Source organism: Ranitomeya variabilis, chromosome 5, assembly GCF_051348905.1.
Source record: "Ranitomeya variabilis isolate aRanVar5 chromosome 5, aRanVar5.hap1, whole genome shotgun sequence".
Lineage (NCBI taxonomy): Eukaryota > Metazoa > Chordata > Amphibia > Anura > Dendrobatidae > Ranitomeya > Ranitomeya variabilis.
Genome location: NC_135236.1, coordinates 123,360,903 through 123,384,405, shown reverse-complemented (window position 1 = coordinate 123,384,405; position 23,503 = coordinate 123,360,903). Strand labels below are relative to the sequence as shown.

At 42.8% G+C, this 23,503-nt stretch overlaps 1 protein-coding gene across 1 annotated transcript in view; it reads right to left on the bottom strand.

Annotated features, from left to right (window-relative positions):
• LOC143775260 (uncharacterized) overlaps positions 1-22,980 on the bottom strand; it is a 93,296-nt gene extending 70,316 nt beyond the window's left edge. The window contains exons 1-4 of the mRNA XM_077263178.1: positions 22,774-22,980; positions 21,963-22,023; positions 7,166-7,423; positions 1,573-1,597 (exon numbers count right to left, since the gene is read on the bottom strand). Of these exons, the coding sequence (XP_077119293.1) occupies positions 1,573-1,597; positions 7,166-7,423; positions 21,963-22,011 (332 nt within the window). The 5' untranslated portion in view covers positions 22,012-22,023; positions 22,774-22,980. The remainder of the gene's footprint in view (positions 1-1,572; positions 1,598-7,165; positions 7,424-21,962; positions 22,024-22,773) is intronic.
• Positions 22,981-23,503: the final 523 nt, after the last annotated feature.

Genomic DNA, 23,503 nt, shown 5'->3' with positions numbered 1-23,503 from the left:
AACTACTTACTGGCTTGGACTGGCCCACTGCGAGCTGGTGAATCCGCCGGTAGGCCCATAAACCAACAAGTGGCCCTTCTAGTTTATAAGCTCCCCTGCAGTCTCTACAAATAAACTTTGCCTCTCTCCCTGCTCTGTGAGTACAAGGGGAAGAAGATGGCTGGGACACAGTGCTCAGGGTGGGTTGAAGACGACAGTATCGGCAGCCAATGCTAAGAACAGACCCATAGGAGGGTAGGACAGGGAGAATAGGTCTAAGTCAACTACAGGAAGATGGAGATTACAAAGCTCCACCTCCTCTGCTGCTGTCCACACAGGAGACAGGAAGAGAAAAAGCACAGGCACCGATATTCCACATAGGGCTTCTGCAACTTGTGAAGAAGCTATAAGATAATTGTATGTCAGAGCTGTTTGTGTCTGATAACAGACTGTGATGCTTCCGCTACGTGTAGGAATGTATGTACTTGTCTATATGTGTGCTTGTATCTGTATATACAGTATGTGTTTATGTACCTGTAAATACAGTGTGTGTATGTACCTGTATATATGCATGTGTGTGTCTCTGAATATAGGTGGGTAAGAGTCTACATACGTGTGTATCCACGCCCCCTGAGGAAGCAACGTAGAGCAAAACGTACGTCGGGGATAGTGAGCCTGTGTACTGCTACAACATCACCAATGGGTAATTACTGTCATATGTAATTTGTTTCACTCTATCATTGTTCTCCCTCTTACTCGCACCATGTACTTTCATTATGGATGCTAGATTTATGTCCGCATTCAGTGCTTGGATGAGAATGGCATGTGGAGCTATCTCCCTTCCGCCATAATGCTTTTGACATCCAATTTCAGCCTGCCTCACACTGAATTTGGGGACATATATACACTTGCACTATATATATCTTCTATTCTGATTGGTTGCAGGTTGGTTATTGTTTGAAAAATTGTCTTCTATGAGAACATGTATATTATATACATTTACCAGCGACTATTATGACCTAAGCAGCACGTTTGGCTCATTTAATTCTGGTTAAACTTTCACTGTTCCATCCTTATTTTGGCCACTACTTACGTGTTTATATGTCTATAATTGTTATTAAACATTTGTTTTAAATAAAATACATGGTTTTACCTATTAGCATGAACTCAATTTCCTCCTTTTTTTGAATATATATTAAAGTTGCAAAATTTTGTTCTTTGTACCTTGGGCACTTTTTTGCACATGTATGCTTAACTTACAAGATGCACTTTTGGAGATCTCTTTGCATCTAGGTGTGTATGCGCCTGTATATAAACAATGTGTGCATGTGTTTGTGTATAGGTATGTGTGTGCTTGTATATATTGTAGGTCTGCATGTGCCTGTGTATTTGTGTTTATTTGCCTGTAGCACGGAAACAAGACATATTTAGTATCTAAAAAAAGCTAAAAACAAAGTCAGTGTAGCTTTGTGAATGCAGCTTCCTAAAGGCCTAAGATTAACTCACAATATTTGAATGAAAATGCATGGAGGGCCCCCAAAGTCACTTCCACTGATGGGCCCCAGGCACCCCAGTCTCACGTGGGTTACTTACCATACCAACAGATGCTTTAGATCTCCTGAAATAAAGAAACAAGATGTTTCAGTTGAGTTTTTAATGTTTTCCATTTAGATTAAAATCATGACTTTTACAGACTTAAAGGGAATCTGACAGCAGATACATGGCGCACAATCCGTGGGCAGCATGTTGTCAGGCACCGGCTGTATGATCTCACTGTGGTGTTTCATAGAAAAACATAATGTAACCCCTTCACCCCTGGGCCATTTTCTGTTCTAGTTTTTTCCTCCCCTTTTTCCAAGCCATAACTTTTTTTTTGTTACATTAATATAGCTTTATGAGGGCTTATTTTTTGCTTGACGAGTTGGACTTTTGAATGACACCATTGATTTTACCATATAGTATACTAGAAAATGTAAACAAATTTCAAAGTGCTGTAAAAGAAAATTTAAGAAAATTTCAATTTGTATGAAAAAAAGTTTTTGCATTTGTCACCATTTTCCGACACCCATATCGTTTTCAGTATCTGGGGTTGGGTAAGAGCTTATTTTTTGCGCCCTGATCTGACGTTTTTATTTATACCATTTTGGTGTAGATACAATGTTTTAATTGCCTCTTATTGCATTTTATTGCAATGTTGTGACTGTCCAAAGAACATAATTCTGGAGTTTTGATTTTTTTCTGTCGTTCCACCACTTACAAATCTGATTCATTTATTTTATATTTTAATAGATCAGCCATTTCTGAATGCAGCAATACCAAATGTGTATTTTTTAGCTTTTTTTTTTAATGGGGCACAAGCACAAGGGGGGTGACTTTTGTGTTTTTTCTGTATTTTTTTCATATTTTTAAAAACTTTTTTTTTATTTTTTTGAATGCTTCAATAGTCTCCATGGGAGACTAGAAGCTGCAGTACTTTGATCTTCTCTGCTACACATAAGCGATGATCAGTTCGCCTCTGTGTAACAGAAATGCTCCCTGTGGTTGGCGCTCATAGCAATCTGGCAATGGCAACCAGAGAGGTCTACAGGAGACCTCTGGTTGTCATGCCAACCCTTCAGTGATCCATCATTATGTGACGGGGTTACCGATGGGTGGGATTTCCGACATGCTTCTGGTAAGCGCAAGTTAAATACTGCTGTCAAAGATTGACAGCTGCATTTAACTAGTTAATACCCGCTGGTGTATCGCGGCTGTTGCGGGTACATGTCAGCTGTATATATCAACTGACATGTGCCCGGAAAGGTGCGGGCTCAGCGCCGGAGCCTGCACCAAACAGGAGGAGTCTGACATCGGTGTACTATTCTGCCCGATGTCGGAAAGGGGTTAATAGTCTCCTTAGGAGACTTGAATCTGCGATCATCTGATCACTTGTGCTATGTATAGAAAAAAAAATCACGATTTCCCATGAATGCTGTCCACGAGCTGTCGTTCACAGGAGTATCATAATGACAGGCGGGGTCTTCTGCTGTCCCGTGGCTGTCATGACAACCTATTAGCGCCCCGTGATAATGTGACAGGGGCGCTGATTGGTGGCCAGAATGACGCGCTTCCATTCAGAGCATGTGAAATTCCGCTGTCAGAGATTGACAGCAGGATTTAACTGGTTAACAGCCGCAGGCAGAGCTATGATCCACCAGCAGCTGTTACAGGCACAAGACAGCTGATTAAATCAGCTGTCATGTGTGTGGGAAAGATGCAGGCTCAGCATCGGATTCCGCATCAGGGACATGACCCATGACGTAAATATACGTCATATGTCATGAAGAGGTTAAAAAAGGCAGGGACCAAGACCACACTGTAGACTTGTCAGAAAGGCGGGTCCATAGCAGCTTTTCTCCGCTTGCTGACCTAGATTGACAGATCTCTGCCTATGTGTTTGTATAAGGAGAGTTCAATCAATCCAGGGCATCGGGCGGGGAGAAACCAAAAGATATAGTACAGTCTCATTCCGTGTCAGCTATTAAAGTATGATTTTCTCTGAAACGCTGCAGTATAACGAGCTGGCAGCAGAGCGCACTGTAACAGTGCAGCGTATCCTAGTGCCAGCTTGTTACTGCTGAGCTGACCAAGCGAGAGAGCACACTGTCATTGTGCACATCGCACAGTGCACAATGCACAGGGATTAGGCCAGCCCCTGAATTGAAGGTTACTGATGACGCAGTGTCTGCGGCCTCTGCCCCTGATGACGCTTTGTCTGAGTATCCCAGTATACACTGAGGGTTCTCAAATGAGACGTTATAAAAAAGGAAGTTGTAAAAAAAAAAGAAAAGCAGTTGGATGGTTTAAATAGGGAACCATAGGGAATAGCTCAAGTATGTTAGAAAATATTTCAGATTATGGCATTTAGTAGATATAAGTATCATGAGTATCCCAGCATGATGACGCTTTGTTTGAGTATCTCAGCATTTAAATCTGCTGCAAATCTGCAAGGACAAATGAGCCAATCATGGGTTACCTACTTCCGTGATCCCACGTGACTACGTCAGAAGCGACTGCCATCACATCAGCTGGGATGCGGCGGTATCCAAGATACCAAACGCTACTGAGAAGATCCAAAGCAAGTTAACCTTTTCATCTCCGGTAAACCTCTCCTTGATTGGTTTAAGTGAGTGCGTGTCAGAGGTGGGAAGCGGCGTATTCTCTATAAACGTTTGGTGTCCGTGCTGCTGCGCGCGGCTCACATCGTGGCCGGGAGTATGAGCTCCTGTGCTCAGCTACTGACTGTATAGCACAATTAATCTGTATAGCACAAGAAATGGAAACCTCCTGATGTGCCCATGAAATGTATAGGGATGGGTGAAACGCCTCGAGGTGTCAATGTATATAGTGCAGGGAATTTGTCAATCAAGAATCTGACTGCAGTGGCGACATAGGGATGACTTAGTATTCATTTGATGTTCAACACTAGTTCTTTGTCTATATGGACAGCATAAGATCATCAAGAACTGAGGTCTAGGAGATGATCTATAGATGCAGTTTAGGGACTATTAGTAAAAGACTGTCTCTCAGCACAAGAGGAGCTGCTAAAGAGCAGTATCAAAACCAGCCGTGATACCTATCAGTCTAATCAGGGAGAAAGGAGTTTTACCACTGCTGGGAATACTAGTCCTTATTGCACTGAACCATATATGAGAAATATGCGAAATAAATCTGAATCTGCGTACAGAGTGGAAAATATATTATAGGGGCAGATTTAAGGATTTCAGTATACAGAGTACTATAGCCTCAGCATCAAAGTGTTGTATAATATCCTAAGTAAAACACTTGGAATCTTAGCGCTTGCTATAGTGTTATACTGAGGGCAAAGTACAATAGGATGTTACTAATTCTATTATCGGCAGTGAAAAGTAGGGGGCAATACATTTAATTTCTCCTAATAATGGTACATTGGGAATAACTATGTGAGTATCACGAGGAGTACACGCGTATCATGATGATCTCTAATGTACAAACTGCTCCCTGAAGATTGATAAATGTGATAACCCATCATTGATATAAATATGAAAAGTACACATGGTTATTGTTTTAATTATGTCATATCAGTATCCACAATATGATCTGAATGTGAATCAAAAGGACCAAAGTGGATAGACTGCAAAATGCACGGGGATAAGAAATTATAGTTTTGTTTTTTTTGTTTTTTTTTTTATAAATCAGATTTATTGATGCAAATGAACAATACAGAAGTGAAACAGCGTTGAGACACATTTGGTACAGTCAATAGAATACAACCTACAATTCAAACAGGAAGATAAAGTCCCAACAGTTTCCAAGTGTTATCGGCCAATGCCGATGATATCACTTTCAATTTGGCAATAATGATTTACATTATTGAAGCATGTAAACAACAACGAAGGAAATCATGCATTACTAACTATATTGAGTTGTTTATTTTAGTAGAGAATATCACTAAATAGAAAAAGCAGTTAGAAAGAGGAAAAGTTAAAGAAAAGAAGAAGAGAAAAGAAAAAAAAAAAAAGGAAAAAGGGGAATGCGGGTAGAAAAGGGAGGGTACGATAAGTACGGGGAATGCGGCACCCCCCCCGGGCGGGCCCCAATCCCCATGTAGCGGTGGAAAAGTCAGAATATCGCTGACCTTGGCTTTAAGTCATAACAGCAGGTTAGAGTAAATGGGCAGCATCCATTTTTAAAACGCATCCGGAGCGGTTTCAGATGTAAATTAGGATCTGGACAGCCACACGTCCAGCTCTGGAGTCTCCCTAAATACAATCCATGAAGCCCAAATGTTATAAAATTTCTCAGAATCCCCAGTGGATTGGCTTATCAACTGTTCCATTCTATATATGTTGTTTAGTTCCGCAACAAAATCGGAGCCTGAGGGGTAGCGATCCTGCTTCCAAAATCGGGGAATCAAGTTCCTGACAGCTGCAAGAAAATGTCTGAGAAGACTCCTCTTAAACCCAGAGATCGATAGGTCACATAGAGAAAGAAGGGCTAGTTCCACCATGGGCTGTATTTTGCGGATGGATAATTTATTATAAAGATCGAAAACTAACATCCAAAGTTTCTTTATGGGCGAACATTCCCACCAGATATGAACGTATGTCCCCTTCTCTGTTGCACATCTCCAACAGATATCTGGGATCACCGGGAACATAGCATGAACCTGGCAAGGGCATCTATACCACCTCGACAGAACCTTGTAGCTCCTCTCCTGTGACACAGCAGACAACGAGGTCCTAAAAGTAAACAATAAAATCTTGTCCCTCTCCTCTTGAGACAGAGATATTCCCAAATCACTCTCCCATCTCGAAAAAAACGTTGGAAAATCATGTGTTGGGGTTTGACTCTTTTGAAAGAGGTTATATAATAAGGAGACCTTGCGGACCGGGGGCTCCCCGGCGAGACAAATTTTCTCGAAAGGGGAAGAGATTATAGTTTTAATAAAATAAAGGCTAATTATTAATCTTGTTAGTCCACTACAGTCAGTGAATGAATTTGTGAATCTCACTCAATTTGCTAACTCTGGGAAATCCTTCAGGTTTTGTGACAAATGTACACAGATAGAAAAGGTGTGACAAAGGCGCGACAAAACTGCAACATGTGCACAGTCCCATAATGATATCCATTCTTCGATCTCCACATTTTTTTTTATGTACTCACAAACAAAATGTATTTTTCCTTTTCCTTCATGCTGATCTCTTTACATTATATTATTTGATTAGACTCCACCTTTTCCTTTTACTATTTAAATCCTCACCTCGTATACTTCTATAACATCTATGGATAAGGGTTGCTAACCCGAAATGCGTGAGCTTATGGCTCTTTCATCTTTTTTTATCTTTTTGTTTTTTTTCTCACCATGTTTTTAGTTTCTTAGTAAAAGATATGTTTTAACATTTTTTCAATGGTGCTGGAGCCCGGTTCTCATGGACCTTCTCTCCCATTTATGACCTGGATTCCAGCCTGGTGTTTCTACACTGCTTACACCGTACCCTGACCAAACATGGTCCACCAGGGTTCCTATGTAAATACAAGTCATTTTCACACTGAATTGTCCTTCCTGGAAGGTGAGCGGATTACCATTTTTTTTATCATTCCCTTCTTTAAGCAGAACCAGTATTTCCCCTTACTTTACCAAAAATATATTCTCTTTGCTCCTTACCTTTGGTGCTGCTTGTATTAACAAGCATTTCTAGTGCCCCATAAAGCCATTCTGTGCGACCTCCACTTGTAATGAGCTGAGGTACAAATTCAAGGAGTTGTCTAATCCTTTTAAGAGCCACTGAGGTTGTCTGCCCACTCCCCATGCATCGAGGGTCTGTTCCCTGCAATAGTAGAACCAGGTCCTGAGCAGTACGAGGGGGCCAACTTGAGGACACAAAAGTAGCTCCTGTGGCAGGTTCTGGATATCCAATGAGACCTTTGTAGAATATAATAATAATAATAATACATATTATTATACATATAGTATAAAAAATAGAATTAATTATATATAGTCAATAAATGGAAACGAATCAATATTATATGGCAAAGTCAGCATTTGGAAAGGCGAAATGCGTAGAATATGTGCACATAATTAAAGTGGAGGGGCAGACCTAACAAAACTGTCATAAGGTCATAGGAAGCTGAATAAAATGATACCCTGATATCTGTGATCCAATGTCTTGATCTAGCGAAATCCACATTTTTCTTATATGTGAATGAGCTGTTAAGATCTATGGGCCAGACATAGATCTCCCAGAGAATCTGCCTGCAGAGATTAATAAAAGAAAGCATTACCAGTGTAAGACATGTAACCAGGGCTGGCATTAGGGGGAGAAACTGGGCAATAACCCAGGGCCTCCACTTTTTCAGGGGCCCCCAGCAGAAGTTAGATTGATAATAACTCTGCAATATCGATCTAATTTCCGATTTTGAGACTGCTTAAGGACCCGTGGTAACATCACAGTTATGTGACCATGATGTCACCACAGGTCTTGTACTGTCTAGAAGAACTAAGGAAGAGGAGACTGGTAAGTATTCTATAGTGTGTGTGCGTGTATATATATCTATATCTATGTATATATATATATATATATATATATATATATATACAGTACAGACCAAAAGCTTGGACATACTTTCTCATTTAAAGATTTTTCTGTATTTTCATGACTATGAAAATTGTACATTCACACTGAAGGCATCAAAACTATGAATTAACACATGTGGAATTATATACTTAACAAAAAAGTGTGAAACAACTGAAAATATGTCTTATATTCTAGGTTCTTCAGAGTAGCCACCTTTTGCTTTGATGACTGCTTTGCACACTCTTGGCATTCTCTTGATGAGCTTCAAGAGGTAGTCACCAGGAATGGTTTTCACTTCACAGGTGTGCCCTGTCAGGTTTAATAAGTGGGATTTCTTGCCTTATAAATGGGATTGAGACCATGAGTTGTGTTGTGCAGAAGTCTGGTGGATACACAGCTGATAGTCCTACTGAATAGACTGTTAGAATTTGTATTATGGCAAGAAAAAAGCAGCTAAGTAAAGAAAAACGAGTGGCCATCATTACTTTAAGAAATTAAGGTCAGTCAGTCCAAAAAATTGGGAAAACTTTGAAAGTGTCCCCAAGTGCAGTTGCAAAAACCATCAAGCGCTACAAAGAAACTGGCTCACATGAGGACCGCCCCAGGAAAGGAAGACCAACAGTCACCTCTGCTCCTGAGGATAAGTTTATCCGAGTCACCAGCCTCAGAAATCGCAGGTTAAAAGCAGCTCAGATTAGAGACCAGGTCAATGCCACACAGAGTTCTAGCAGCAGACACATCTCTACAACAACTCTTAAGAGGAGACTTTGTGCAGCAGGCTTTCATGGTAAAATAGCTGGAAACCACTGCTAAGGACAGGCAACAAGCAGAAGAGACTTGTTTGGGCTAAAGAACATAGGAATGGACATTAGACCAGTGGAAATCTGTGCTTTGGTCTGAGGAGTCCAAATTTGAGATCTTTGGTTCCAACCACCGTGTCTTTGTGCGACGCAGAAAAGGTGAACGGATGGACTCTACATGCCTGGTTCCCACCGTGAAGCATGGAGGAGAAGGTGTGATGGTGTGGGGGTGCTTTGCTTGTGACACTATTGGGGATTTATTCAAAGTTGAAGGCATACTGAACCAGCATGGCTACCAGAGCATCTTGCAGCGGCATGCTATTCCATCCGGTTTGCGTTTAGTTGGACCATCATTTATTTTTCAACAGGACAATGACCCCAAACACAGCTCCAGGCTGTGTAAGGGCTATTTTACCAAGAAGGAGAGTGATGGGGTGCTACGCCACATGACCTGGCCTCCACAGTCACCAGACCTGAACCCAATCGAGATGGTTTGGGGTGAGCTGGACTGCAGAGTGAAGGCAAAAGGGCCAACAAGTGCTAAGCATCTCTGGGAACTCCTCCATGATTGTTGAAAGACCATTCCCGGTGACTACCTCTTGAAGCTCATCAAGAGAACGCTAAGAGTGTGCAAAGCAGTCATCAAAGCAAAAGGTGGCTACTTTGAAGAACCTAGAATATAAGACATAATTTCAATTGTTTTACACTTTTTTGTTAAGTATATAATGCCACATGTGTTAATTCATAGTTTTGAAGCCTTCAGTGTGAATGTACAACTTTCAAAGTCATGAAAATACAGAAAAATCTTTAAATAAGGTGTGTCCAAACTTTCGGTCTGTACTGTATATATATATATATATATATATATATATATATATATATATATATATATATATAGCCTTGCAGCACTGAGGTCCTGGGTCCAAATCCCACCAAGGACAACATATGCAAGGAGTTTGTATGTTCTCCCTGTGGATTTCCTCCCACACTCCAAAGACATACTGATAGGGAGTGTAGATTGTGAGCCCCAATGGGAACAGTGATGATAATATCTGTAAAGTGCTGTGGAATTAATGGCGCTATATAAGTAAAATAAATAAATATAGATGTATATATATGTTGGTGCACGCTGTATGTATGTGTCTGTATGTATGTGCTCTGTGTATACATATGTGCGTGAGTATGTGCTCACTGTATACATGTGTGTGTGCGTGCTATGTATATATACATACAGTGGTGTCACAAACTGTTTGCGCCTTCCTAATTTCCTGTTCTTTTGCATGTTTGTCACACTTAAATGTTTCAGATCACCAAATAAATGTAAATATTAGACAAAGATAACACAAGTAAACACAAAATGCAGTTTTTAAATGAAGGTCTTTATTATTAAGGAAAAAAGAAATCCAAACCTACAGGGCCCTGTGTGGAAAAGTGATTGCCCTCTAAACCTAATAACCGGTTGGGCCGCCCTTAGCAGCAACAACTGCAATCAAGCATTTGCAATAGCTGGCAATAAGTCTTTTACAATGCTCTGGAGAAATTTTGGCCCACTAATTTTTGCAGAATTGTTGTAATTCAGCCACATTGGAGGTTTTCCTGTTTAAGGTCATGCCACAGCATCTCAAATGAATTAAGGTCAGGACTTTGACTAGGCCAATGATTTCCCTCTTATCTGACATAAACATGTCTAAGGAGAGGGAAATGTTGCCCTCGAGACCTTCCATTACCTCCGCCATCCCCCAGTCCCTCTTGATCCATCCCCCAGCTCGGCGTCATCTTCCTGGAAAAAAATGGCGGGCGCATGTACGTGTGCATGAGATCTTCTGGCAGGTATCCGACAACAATAGGACATTTTTCCTATTGGTTCCTTTTGATCATTGTGATAGACCCTATCACAGTGATAAAAAAATAGTAAGTCAAACCCCCCCTTTGTCACCCCCTTAGAAAGATAAGAATCATAAAATATATAAATTTATTTTTTTCCACTCTTTGCCGTTGGAGTTGGGGTAAGGGCTGTGCTAGGGTTGTGCTAGGGATGGGCTTAGGGTTGTATTAGAGTTAGGAGTGTGTTAGGGTTGGAGTTAGAACTGGGGTTTTTTCAAAAGTGAAAAAAATGATGATATGAAGACTAGTGTTGTGCGCAAGAGCTCGCTACTTGAGTTTGCATCAGGAGGACTGGTATGCACGGAGTATCGCGGATCCCAGCTTGATTTTTTGGGATGTTTAACAGTTGCGAAACGTGGGCAGGGACTCAAGCATATCACTCGAGCTCCTGGGATATTCGGTGCATACCCGAGCACCCAAAGCAAAATGGAGAAGTGAGCATTTGCGCTCAGCACTAATGAGGATATATTCAATATTGCGACCTAATGTTATCAAATTCTGTGTAATACCTGTGGGTTCAAAATGCTTACTATACCCCTGGATAAAATTCTTGATGGGTGTGGTTTCCAAAATGGGGTCACTTGTGGGGGGTTTCCAATATTTAGGCACATCAGTGGCTCTCCAAACGCAACATGGCGTCCACTAATTATTCCAGCAAATTTTACGTTCAAAAAGTAAAATGGCGCTCCTTCCATTCCAAGCCCTGCTGTGCGATCAAACAGATAGATTTCCCCTACAAATAAGGTATCGGCGTATTCAGGAAAAATTGCACAACACGTTTTGGGGTCCATTTTCTCCTGTTACCCTTGTGAAAATAAAACAATTTGGGTCTAAAGTAAATTTTTTGTGAAAAAAAAAATTAAAGTTAATTTTTTCCTTCCACATTTCTTCAGTTCCTGTGAAGCATATGAAGGGGTAATAAACTTCTTGAATGTGGTTTTGGGCACCTTGAGGGGTGCAGTTTTTGAGAATGGTGTCACTTTTGGGTACTTTCTGTCATATAGACCCCTCAAAGTCACTTCAAATGTGATGTGGTCCCTAAATAAATGGTTTTGTACATTTTGTTGGAAAAATTTTAAATCAACTTTTAACCCTTCTAACTTCCTCACAAAAAATATGTTTCCAAAATTGTTCTGATGTAAATTAGACATGTGGGAAAATGTTATTTATTTACTATTTTGTGTGTCATGACTCTCTGATTTAAGGGCATAAGAATTAAAAGTTTGAAAATTGTGGCATTTTTGCCAAATTTCAGTAATTTTCACAAATAGACGCAAGTCATATCAATTAAATGCTCCCACTATCATGCAATACAATAAGTCACTCAGACAATATGCCTGAGTCAGACTCAGATCCGTTGAAGCGTTGCAGAATTATAACCTCATGAAGTGGCACTGGTCAGAATTGCAAATTTTGGCTTGGTCACTTAGGTCAAAATTAGTTCGGTCACTAAGGGATTAAAAACTGCATTTTTGTGTTTACTTGTGTTTATCTTTGTCTAATATTTAAATTTGTTTGGTGATCTGAAACATTTAAGTGTGACAAACATGCAAAAGAATAGGAAATCAAGACGGGGCAAACATTTTATCACACCAATGTACAGTACAGACCAAAAGTTGGGACACACCTTCTCATTTAAAGAAGTTGTCCACTACTATAACCTTTTTTTTTTTTTTCATAAATCTTGCTATTATGTGCCACTGAAAACATCTACTGTGTTTATTTTAGCAATATTACCTTTTATCATGCTGTAGCAGCACATCTTTAGTGCTGGATCCAGCTCTCATGGAGTTAATCAACAACTTCCTTTCTCCTGACTTATTGTGCTCTAATACTACAAGTTCCATGATGCATTGCACTCGCCTGTAACTCTGCACCTGGCACACCCACTCCAAAACACACCCCAACCGCTCCCTCCTCTATCTTCAAAAAGATTTGTGATGTCATTTCTGTCCAACCTCCTCTTTTACATTTGTCCAACCCACACTCCATTACACACGGATAGATGGATAGATAGATAGATAGATAGATAGATACATACATACAGATATATCTATGTCTATTTCCATAGATATGTCCATATCCATGTTTCTAAACCCCTTCACCCCTGGAGCTTTTTTGTTTTCGTTTATCGCTCCCCTTCTATCCAGAGCCATCATTTTTCCGTCAATATGGCCATATGGGGGCTTATCTTTTGCGGGACAAGTTCTACTTTTGAACGACATCATTGGTTTTACCATGTCGTGTAACAGAAAATGTGAAAAAAAATTCAAAGTGCAATGAAATTGCAAAAAAAGTGCAATCCCACACTTGTTTTTTGCTTGGCTTTTTTGCTAGGTTCACTAAATGCTAAGGCTGTGTGCACACGTTGTGGATATGATTGCAGGTCCGCAGGGTTTTTTGCCGCACTGAATTGCATCAAATCCGCACTGTAGTGCACAACCAATGTAAGTCTATGGGAGCCGCAGACTTGTTGTGCACATGCTGCGGAAAAAGCCGCACCGAAACGCAGCTTTTTTTTCTCGGAGCATGTCACTTCTTTTGTGCGGAACTGCAGCGTTTCTGCACCTTTTGACTTTCATTGAGTTGGGCACATCCACAGCAAAACCACAGATGTAAAAAAGATCTGCAGTTTTGCTGCGGATGTGGGTCCGAGAAACGCTGCAGCTCGGGAGGATGGAAGTGTGTGGGCAGTGACGGTGTGCGTGTATGTGTGCGTGGGCGGGGTCTGCGGGCTGTTCGGATGTGTGCGGGACTGTTCAGATGTGTACAGCCCTGTGCGGGACTGTTCGTGTGTGTGCGGGGCTGTTCGGGTGTGTGCGGGACTGTTCGGGTGTGTGTGGGGCTGTGCAGGGGGTCTTTTGGTGTGTGTGTGCAGGCATCATCCGATGGGACTACAAGTACGCAGCATCCAATCTGCAGCTCATTCGGATGTAATTCGGACAGTGGACACACACCCTACACTATCCATACATCTATCAATAGATATATATATCCAGACACATCTACAGATAGATATATGAATAGATAGATGTATGCATCTATAGATCTATATATATGTAGATCTGTCTATCCATTTCATCTATCATCTATCTGTCTAACTGTGTGTTTAATGGAGTGTGGGTTGGACAAATGTAAAAGAGGAGGTTGGACAATAATGACATCACAAATCTTTTTTTTTTGTTCAATAATACATCTTTATTTAGCTTTCAAAAACGCACCAAAACGCCTAAAAACCGCGCAAAAACCGCACCAACAGCGAATTTAAAAATGCATCACAACCGTGCAAAAAACTGCATAAAAAACGCATTAAAACTGAAAAAAACGTATCAAAACCGCACCAAAATTGCATCAACACTGCACCAAAACCGCACCAAAACTGCAAAACTGCACCAGGTTTTGATGCAGTTTTTGGTGCAGTTTTGATGCAGTTTTTGGTGCAGTCTTGATGCAGTTTTTGGTGCGGTTTATGCGCGGTTTTAATGCCATTTTTGGAAATAAGTAAATAAACGGAAAATGTGCATGATTTGAATGGAAACATGCATGAAAAAACGGATTCCAAGGCCGGATTCATCATTTCACAGCTCAGTTTCATTCGTTTTTTTGCCAGATCCGTCGCTGTGCGTTTTTTCGCCGGACAGAAAAAACGTTCCTCTGTATGTGTTTTCCATCCGGCGGAAACAGCTTTTTTGCCGGATCCGGCAAAAAACGGATGAAACGTGTGGCCATCAGGCGCAGTCCGGTGCTAATACAACTCTATGAGAAAAAAACAGATCCGGCGGAAAAAAATGGTTCCGTTTTTTTCAAAACTCGCCGGATTGTGCCTCATGGCAAAAACCTGATGTGTGAAAGCAGCCAAATATATAGATAGATACATCTATGTATCTATAGATATATCTATCTATAAATATATCTATAGATAGATATATCCATGGATATATAATAGAAAGGCTGATGATTCTAAGGCCTCTTTCACACTAGCGTCGTGCACTGCACGTCGCAATGCGTCGTTGTGGAGAAAAAACGCGTCCTGCAAAGTTGTCTGCAGGATGCGTTTTTTCTCCATAGACTTTTATTAGCGACGCAGCGCGACGGCCCTTTACCGATGCTAGTGTGAAAGCAGCCTAAGGCTACTTTCACACTTGTGTTTTTAGCAATCTGTCTTTTTGGGAAAAAAACGGATCCTGCAAATGTGCTAGCAAGATGCGTTTTTTACCCATAGACTTGTATTCGTGACGGATTGCGACAGATGGCCACATGTCGCGTCCATTGTGCAACGGATGCGTCGTGTTTTGGCGGACCGTTGGCACGAAAAAGCATTCAAGTGAACGTTTTTTGTCCGTCGCGTCCGCCATTTTCTACCACGCATGCGCGGCCAAAACTCCGCCCCCTCCTCCCCGGACTTCAGAATGGGCAGCGGATGCGTTGAAAAACTGCATCCGCTGCCCACGATGTGCACAAATTTCACAACATGCGTCAGTACGTAGGCCCAACGCATAGCGATGGACCCGTACCGACGCAAGTGTGAAAGAGGCCTTAATGAGCGTTTAATTTAATAAAAAATGGAAAAAACGGTGTGGGCTCCCACGCAATTTTCTGCGCCAGAGGGGGAAAGCCGATGGCCGGGGGCCAATATTTGTAGCCTGCTATGAATATCAGCCCGCAGCTGTCTGCGTAGCCTTTACTGGCTATTAAAATAGGGGGACCAGTCCGCAGCCACCCCAGAAATGGCACATCAGTAAGATGCGCCAATTCCGGCACTTAGCCCCTCTCTTCCCACTCCCGTGTAGTGGTGGGATATGGGGTAATAAGGGGTTAATGTCACCTTGCTATTGTAAGGTGACATTAAGCCGGGTTAATAACGGAGAGGCGTCAATAAGACGCCTATCCGTTATTAATCCAATAGTAATAAAGGGTTAATAAAACACACACACATTAGGAAAAATGTATTTTAATATTCTTCATTTAACCATACTTACCATACTTCAGCGCCTGCAAAAAATGTAAAATAATAAACCGTATACTACCTGTCCGCCGTAGTCCAATTAATAACGAGTGTCCCACAACGATCTCCCCTATAGAACAGTGACATCGGGTGATGTCACTGCTTTATAGGACCCTCAGTGACACACTGACAGGAGACAATGGCCCCTGCAGTGCATCACTGAGGTTACTAAAGTTCAAAGTCTTACTTTATGGCAAAAAGCTGCGTGGGAAAATTTCTCATACAGCAACGCCATAAAGTGAGACTAGGAACTATTTTCTCACAGGGGCGTAGGAATACATTCTGAGGAATACATTGTGGAAGGATACTTTCCATCATTGTGTTCCTGGAGCCCCTGGAGAGCAGTCGCATCAGCAGATGCTCCTGCTCTCCACGGGAGATCGTCGAGGGACACTCATTTTAATTGGATTTCTGCGGATCAGGGAGTATATTGGTTGTTTATTATTTTAATATTTTTTACAGATGACAATGGCTTCGGGGATCAAGGTGACAAGTGATGGTGAGTATGTACTCTGTTACATGTACTGTATGTCTGTATGTATGTTGTATGTATGTACGTACGTACGTACGTACTGTATGTGGCATGCCGCATGTCACATGTTGCATGTCGTCACATGTTGCCGCATGGTGCATGTCGTCGCATGTCGTCGCATGGTGCATGTCATCGCATGCGTCGCATGGTGCATGCCGCATGGTGCATGTATGCCGCATGTCGCCGCATGGTGCATGTCACTGCATGGTGCATGTCGTCGCATGGTGCATGTCGCCGCATTGGAGCATGTCGCATGTCGTCGCATGGTGCATGTCGCATGTCATCGCATGGTGCATGTCGCATGGTGCATGTCGCAGCATGGTGCATGTCATCGCATGGTACATGTCGCATGTCGTCGCATGGTGCATGTTGCATGTCGTCGCATGGTGCATGTCATTGCATGGTACATGTCGCATGTCGTCGCATGGTGCATGTTGGATGTCGTCGCATGGTGCATGTCGTCGCATGGTGCATGTCGTCACATGTCGTCGCACGGTGCATGTCGTATGTTGCATGTTTTCGCATATCGCATGGTGCATGTTGTCACATGGTGTGTGTTGTATGTATGTATGTACTGTATATGGGTATTTATTTCATTTTTTTTTACATTCAACACATTAGCCGGATGATGGGACTACTACTGTCCCATCATTGGCTAATGTGTCACTCACTGTCACTGTAGCAGGCAGAGCCCGATGGGACTTGTAGTCCCATCGGACGATGCCTGCACACAGAGACACACACACACCCCAAAGACCACCCCCCAGCAGACCCCAGCACATACCGGCGCCGGCCCGCACAGCACCGGCGCCGGCCCGCACAGCACCGGCCCGCAGAGCACCGGCGCCGGTCCGCAGAGCACCGGCGCCCGCACAATCATCCCTGCCTAGCCCTGCCCGCACATCCCTGCATAGCCCCGCCTACCCCCAGCACAGGCCTGCAACCACCAGCCCCGCCCACAGCCCAGTCACTCTTGATGAGTGACTGCTGACTGTGAGACTGGCTCACGCCTGCTACTGACGTCATGTCAATTTCCAGAGTCTGGAAATTGATGTGACGTTGGCGGAAATAAGTGGCGGCTGCAGCCTGGGGGTCACGTGACCCGGACTCAGCCGCCAGAATAGCGCCACTCACAGGCGAAAATGGCAACAGAAGGTAATTACACAATTCATCAGGGGCCCCGGGGGGATACATTGGGGGGTTAATTGAAAGAAGTGGACAACCCCTTTTTTCTGTATTTTCATGACTATGAAAATTGTACATTCCCACTGAAGGCATCAAAACTATGAATAAACACATGTGGAATTATATACTTAACAAAAAAGTGTGAAAAAACTGAAATTATGTCTTATATTATAGGTTCTTCAAAGTAGCCACCTTTTGCTTTGATGACTGCTTTGCACACTCTCGGCATTCTCTTGATAAGCTTCAAGAGGTAGTCACCGGGAATGGTCTTTCAACAATCTTGAAGGAGTTGCTTAGCACTTCTAGGCCCTTTTGCCTTCACTCTGCGGTCCAGCTCACCATAAACCATCTCGATTGGGTTCAGGTCTGGTGACTGTGGAGGCCAGGTCATCTGATGGTCCAACTAAACGCAAACCGGGTGGAATAGCATGCCGCTACAAGATGCTGTGGTAGCCATGCTGGTTCAGTATGCCTTCGATTTTGAATAAATCCCCAACAGTGTCACCAGCAAAGCACCCCCACACCATCACACCTCCTCCATGCTTCATGGTGGGAACCAGGCATGTAGAGTCCATCGGTTCACCTTTTCTGCATCACACAAAGACACGGTGGTTGAAACCAAATATCTCAAATTTGGACTCATCAGACCAAAGCACAGATTTCCACTGGTCTAATATCCATTCCTTGTGTTCTTTAGCCCAAACAAGTCTCTTCTGCTTGTTGCCTGTCCTTAGCAGTGGTTTCCTAGCAGCTATTTTACCATGAAGGCCTGCTGCACAAAGTCTCCTCTTAACAGTTGTTGTAGAGATGTATCTGCTGCTAGAACTCTGTGTGGCATTGACCTGGTCTCTAATCTGAGCTGCCGTTAACCTGCGATTTCTGAGGCTGGTGACTCGGATAAACTTATCCTCAGAAGTAGAGGTGACTCTTGGTCTTCCTTTCCTGGGGCGGTCCTCATGTGAGCCAGTTTCTTTGTAGCGCTTGATGGTTTTTGCCACTGCACTTGGGGACACTTTCAAAGTTTTCCCAATTTTTCAGACTGACTGACTGACCTTCACTTCTTAAAGTAATGATGGCCACTCGTTTTTCTTTACTTAGCTGCTTTTTTCTTGCCATAATACAAATTCTAACAGTCTATTTAGTAGGACTCTCAGCTGTGTATCCACCAGACTTCTGCACAACACAACTGATGGTCCCAACCCCATTTATAAGGCAAGAAATCCCACTTATTAAACCTGATAGGGCACACCTGTGAAGTGAAAACCATTACCGGTATCTACCTCTTGAAGCTCATCAAGAGAATGCCAAGAGTGTGCAAAGCAGTCATCAAAGCAAAAGGTGGCTACTTTGAAGAACCTAGAATAAGACATATTTTCAGTTTTTTCACACTTTTTTGTTAAGTATATAATTCCACATGTGTTAATTCATAGTTTTGATGCCTTCAGTGTGAATGTACAATTTTCATAGTCATGAAAACACAGAAAAATCTTTAAATGAGAAGGTGTGTCCAAATTTTTGGTCTGTACTGTATGTGTGTGTGACATGCATTGCCTTGTGTGTATAAATGTGTGTGTGTGTATGTATGTAGCACCCACATTTATAAATCCCGGCAGTGCAGATGAGAGTGCATAAGTGGAAACATCAGCAATCGCCCAACAAAAGAGCAAAGTGCTTGCTTATTCATCAGATTATTGGATTGTTTATGTCGGAAGAAAAATAATTGTTTTTCAGCAGCACAACCCTGATGTAAACTGCAAATGTGCTGCTGATAACATGGTACTGTATGGGGACAGATGATCTAGTAGTGATCATTCTGTGCCCATCATTATTCATCAGACTGTGTAAAGAAGCCAGTGTCACGCTCACGCCCTGACTGGTAGGCGTGAGCTCGGGGGGTTTGTGGCCCCACTGTGCCACAAACCAGACTACCCTGGAAGGGGCGTGACTATGACAGCTGCCTGGGTTTTCACTGGAGCCTCTGATGGTGAGGTCAGGCTTGTGCAGCAGGCAGCTGCCAGGTGCTACTCCAGGGTGGTGTCTGGCTGTGGCTGCTGATCCCACTTGGGAGACAGGAATACCAGGATTGGTGCGGGCATCAGGCAGGACTGGCAGAAGAGCACGGCTGAAACTCAGACGAGTAGGCTGGCACGGCTGTGACAGGGCTGGCAGAGACACGGCAGAGAACACAGGGCACACAGGACTGGAAGGCACGGCAGGAACAGTAGGACTGGCAGGAACACGGGATTGGCAGGAACACGGGATTGGCAGGAACACGGGATTGGCAGGAACACGGGATTGGCAGGAACACAGGATTGGCAGGAACACGGGATTGGCAGGAACACGGGATTGGCAGGAACACGGGATTGGCAGGAACACGGGATTGGTTGATGTGGTGTATGAAGGAACAGGTAGGGACCTGTTCACACTAGAGATGCAGGTACGGATATGTAGTTAGGAGGAACAGGTAGGGGCCTGTTCACACAGGTGGTGCGGGAACGGATATGAAATATGAAGGAACAGGTATGAAGGAACAGGTGGGACCTGTTCACACAGGAGATGTAGGTATGGAGATAAACCAGAAGGAAGGGAGAATGAAGGAACAGGTTGAGACCTGTTCACACAGGAAGAGAACCGCAAGGCTGCGGATAGGAAAGGTAGAGCAGCAAGAGATAGCGCAGCAATAAAAGCAAAGCAGAGCAGAACCACAAGGAATGTGGAGAAGAGCTGCAGCAAGAGATTCTTACAGCAACGGGAGCGGAGCAGAGATGAATGGAGCAGAACCGCAAGGAATGCGGAGAGGAGCTGCAAAAAGAGATTCTTACAGCAACGGGAGCGGAGCAGAGATGAATGGAGCAGAACCGCAAGGAATGCGGAGAGGAGCTGCAGAAAGGGATTCTTACAGCAACGGGAGCGGAGCAGAGATGAACGGAGCAGAACCGCAAGGAATGCGGAGGGGAGCTGCAGAAAGAGATTCTTACAGCAACGGGAGCGGAGCAGAGAAGAACGGAGCGGAACCGCAGGAGTGCGGATCAGAGGTAAAAGCCACAAAGGTACAGAGCAGGCAGAGCTGCAAGAGTGCAGAGTGTAAGCAGACTGAGAACACAAGGAAAGACACAGCAGGGAAGGAAGCCAAAGACAAGGAGACAGAGATAAGACTAAGTACAGACAAGGCAATGGAACAAGACACAAGGACAAAGACACAGGGACCAGGATATTCTGCCTCCTGGAGGGTGGACAACAAGACCAAGGCAAAAATACAGAGAAAAGCCTCCAGAGAGAGAGTAACTCACAGCAAGGCCTGGCAAACTCAGAAGCTAAACACTAACTGAGCTAACACATTGCACAGGCCCAGAACACTGGGTGGAGCTGCACTATATACTGGAGGCCTCTTGGTAATTGGTCAGGAACAGATTAGACAGATGCACCTGATTGCTATAAGAACCAGAGAGTTCAGGCGCCGCCCCCCTATACACAAAGTCATGAAGCATGCAGAGAGCAGAGACACAGAACATGGAGCTGGCATAAAACAGAAACCACATCATGGCCTGGAGCAGTGGGTAAGATAGTGTGAGAGATGTGAGGCCATGCCGTGATGCCAGCAGAGTTGTTACAGCCAGTAAACAAGCGCCAACCGACTTGAAATTGTTGATCGCGCTCATTTAACGGCCTGAACTCAGCGCATGTAAATGCAACTGAAATGTTCTTTGTGATGGGTCAATGTGGCAGCATTTAGGGCCTCACTTTAAACTTTTTCCCAGGGCCCTACTTTGTCTAAAACTGGCCCTGCGTGCAACAAACACAGCTTGGAGCTGTACTTTTTCTATTTACAAACACGTTATGAGCTGCAGCTCTCACAGCTCTGCTGTATTATAACACTAGAACAGCTCATTTACATATAAGAAGAATGTGGATTTCTCTGTATACATATCCATATGGATGGCCTGCTGGGGTTTGATCCTACTAAAAGATTCCCTTTAATTCTATCCATTGATTTCCAGTTTTTGTTGGATTTTTTTCTGATGCCGCTACTGTAAAAGTGTTGTCCAGTGGGATTAACATTGGCCTGATGGGTAACAGTTCTACTGGATATTTGAATTGTGGCTTAACAGGGACATAGCAGGGGCGTAGCAATGGGGGTGAAGAGGTAGCTATTTCTCACAACCTTTTTGCCAAGTAAGACACAATATAAAGTATTAGAAATTGCTCCTGGTAAGTGGCCTGGTACGGGGCCTGGTACAGATTTTGCATGTGGACACTGCATCTTTAAGTTACTGCTGCTCCTATGCATGCTATTTTTAGGAAGATATGAATAGAGGGGCTTTTAACTTAGAGCTAGTTTTCAAAATGCAAAACTTATAAATTGTCGATTTAAAATTTGAAAAATGCTTCTATAAATTATTTTTGCAAAATTTGCATTCACCTCTTTCTCATTTTTATATGCCATCATATTTGATTATAGCAGTTAAACAACATATTCTTACCTGACAAAAGTCCCAAAAGAAGAAGGGAGCCCACTAGCTCCATTGACATTTCAAAGATTTTCTTTAAAAACAGAAAATAGCAAATTAGAAAATGTGAGGATCTATCTGTACAGGATGTGCAAAAATGGCCTTGAAAAATAACAAAAAGATAGCTATTTTTAAGTGTGTAATGGAGGAGTACCACTGCCCCAGGGGCCATAATCGGAGAGTCAGGCGTGTATAAAAATGCCCCTGTATTTTCCTTCCTACTATTAAAGTCAATAATAAAGTTTTATGGAGCAATATGCAGTGGTTCACAGCTATCAATTTACTTTGGAAGTAAAAAGTATATTAAAATAGAAAAGTATATTCATATAAACGTACATTGAAACAGACCCATACATGTCTATATACTCGCTATATCTACCAGCCTCAGTCCCTCCCATGCTGCAGATGAAAGATGACGCTACTGGCAGCCTGGGATAGCACTCAGGTCAGATCAGTGGAGTGACCGTGCCGCTAGCCCAAACTGTCAATCTTCAGGAGCACATCACCCTCGGAACAGGAGAAAGGTGGGGTCGGGAGCCGTGTGCTCCTCAAGATACAACTTGAGAAAGAAGATCTTGAGAAAACCCCTTTCATAGGTTACCTTAATTTTATGAAGCAATCAACCAAATATATGCTTACAATTAATTAAAAATACATAAAAATCCCTATCAGGCGATGTGACCAGGCATAGTTATTTCTTTTATACAATCACTAGTAATTACTATGTAACTTCTGACACTGAGTATGTAGTAGCTACGTACATTCCTGAATGCTGCGTACTCACCGTCTCGCAGGACAGTCTAGATGCATGCTCTGGTCCAGGATCCACTTGATGTTGTGCTTCTTTGTCATAGCATTTTGTCCAGAAGGTTCAGTAACAGAAATATCTTTTGGTGTATCTGGAAACTATTTGTCGTAATGTGTCACCATCACAGGATCATAAATAATAAATCTGTTCAAGTGCCTGCGAGAGATGACACCAGAAGGAAGCAGCAATCCCCCAGCTCATATTGACCATGAGAAAGAACAGGACAGGTTACTGGATTACACAAAGGATTATTACACTACAGTAGGAAATTCTGTCTTGTGGAACTTAGTTTCTGATGTAGGTTAATATTAATACTGGTGAAATTTTAAAATTATAAGAAAAAAAATGATAGTAATGATCAGTGTCGGACTTGAGCACCTTGGGCCCACCAGAGAAAATCATTCTTTCGGTCCACCATGGAACTGCATAGAAATAAATACCAGACCACCAATTATACGGTAAAACACGCTAATATCAGGGTATAATATAGGGTAGTACAAGTCTTAATGATATAACAGGGGTTAGGGTAGCCCTCCTCATAGAATATAATGCAGCCCCCTCATAGAATATAATGTAGCCGCCCTCATAGAGAATAATGCAGCCCCCCGCATAGAATGTAATGTAGCCTTCCCTCATAGAATATAATGTAGCCCCCTCGTAAAGAATAATGCAGCCCCCGCATAGAATGTAATGTAGCCTTCCCTCA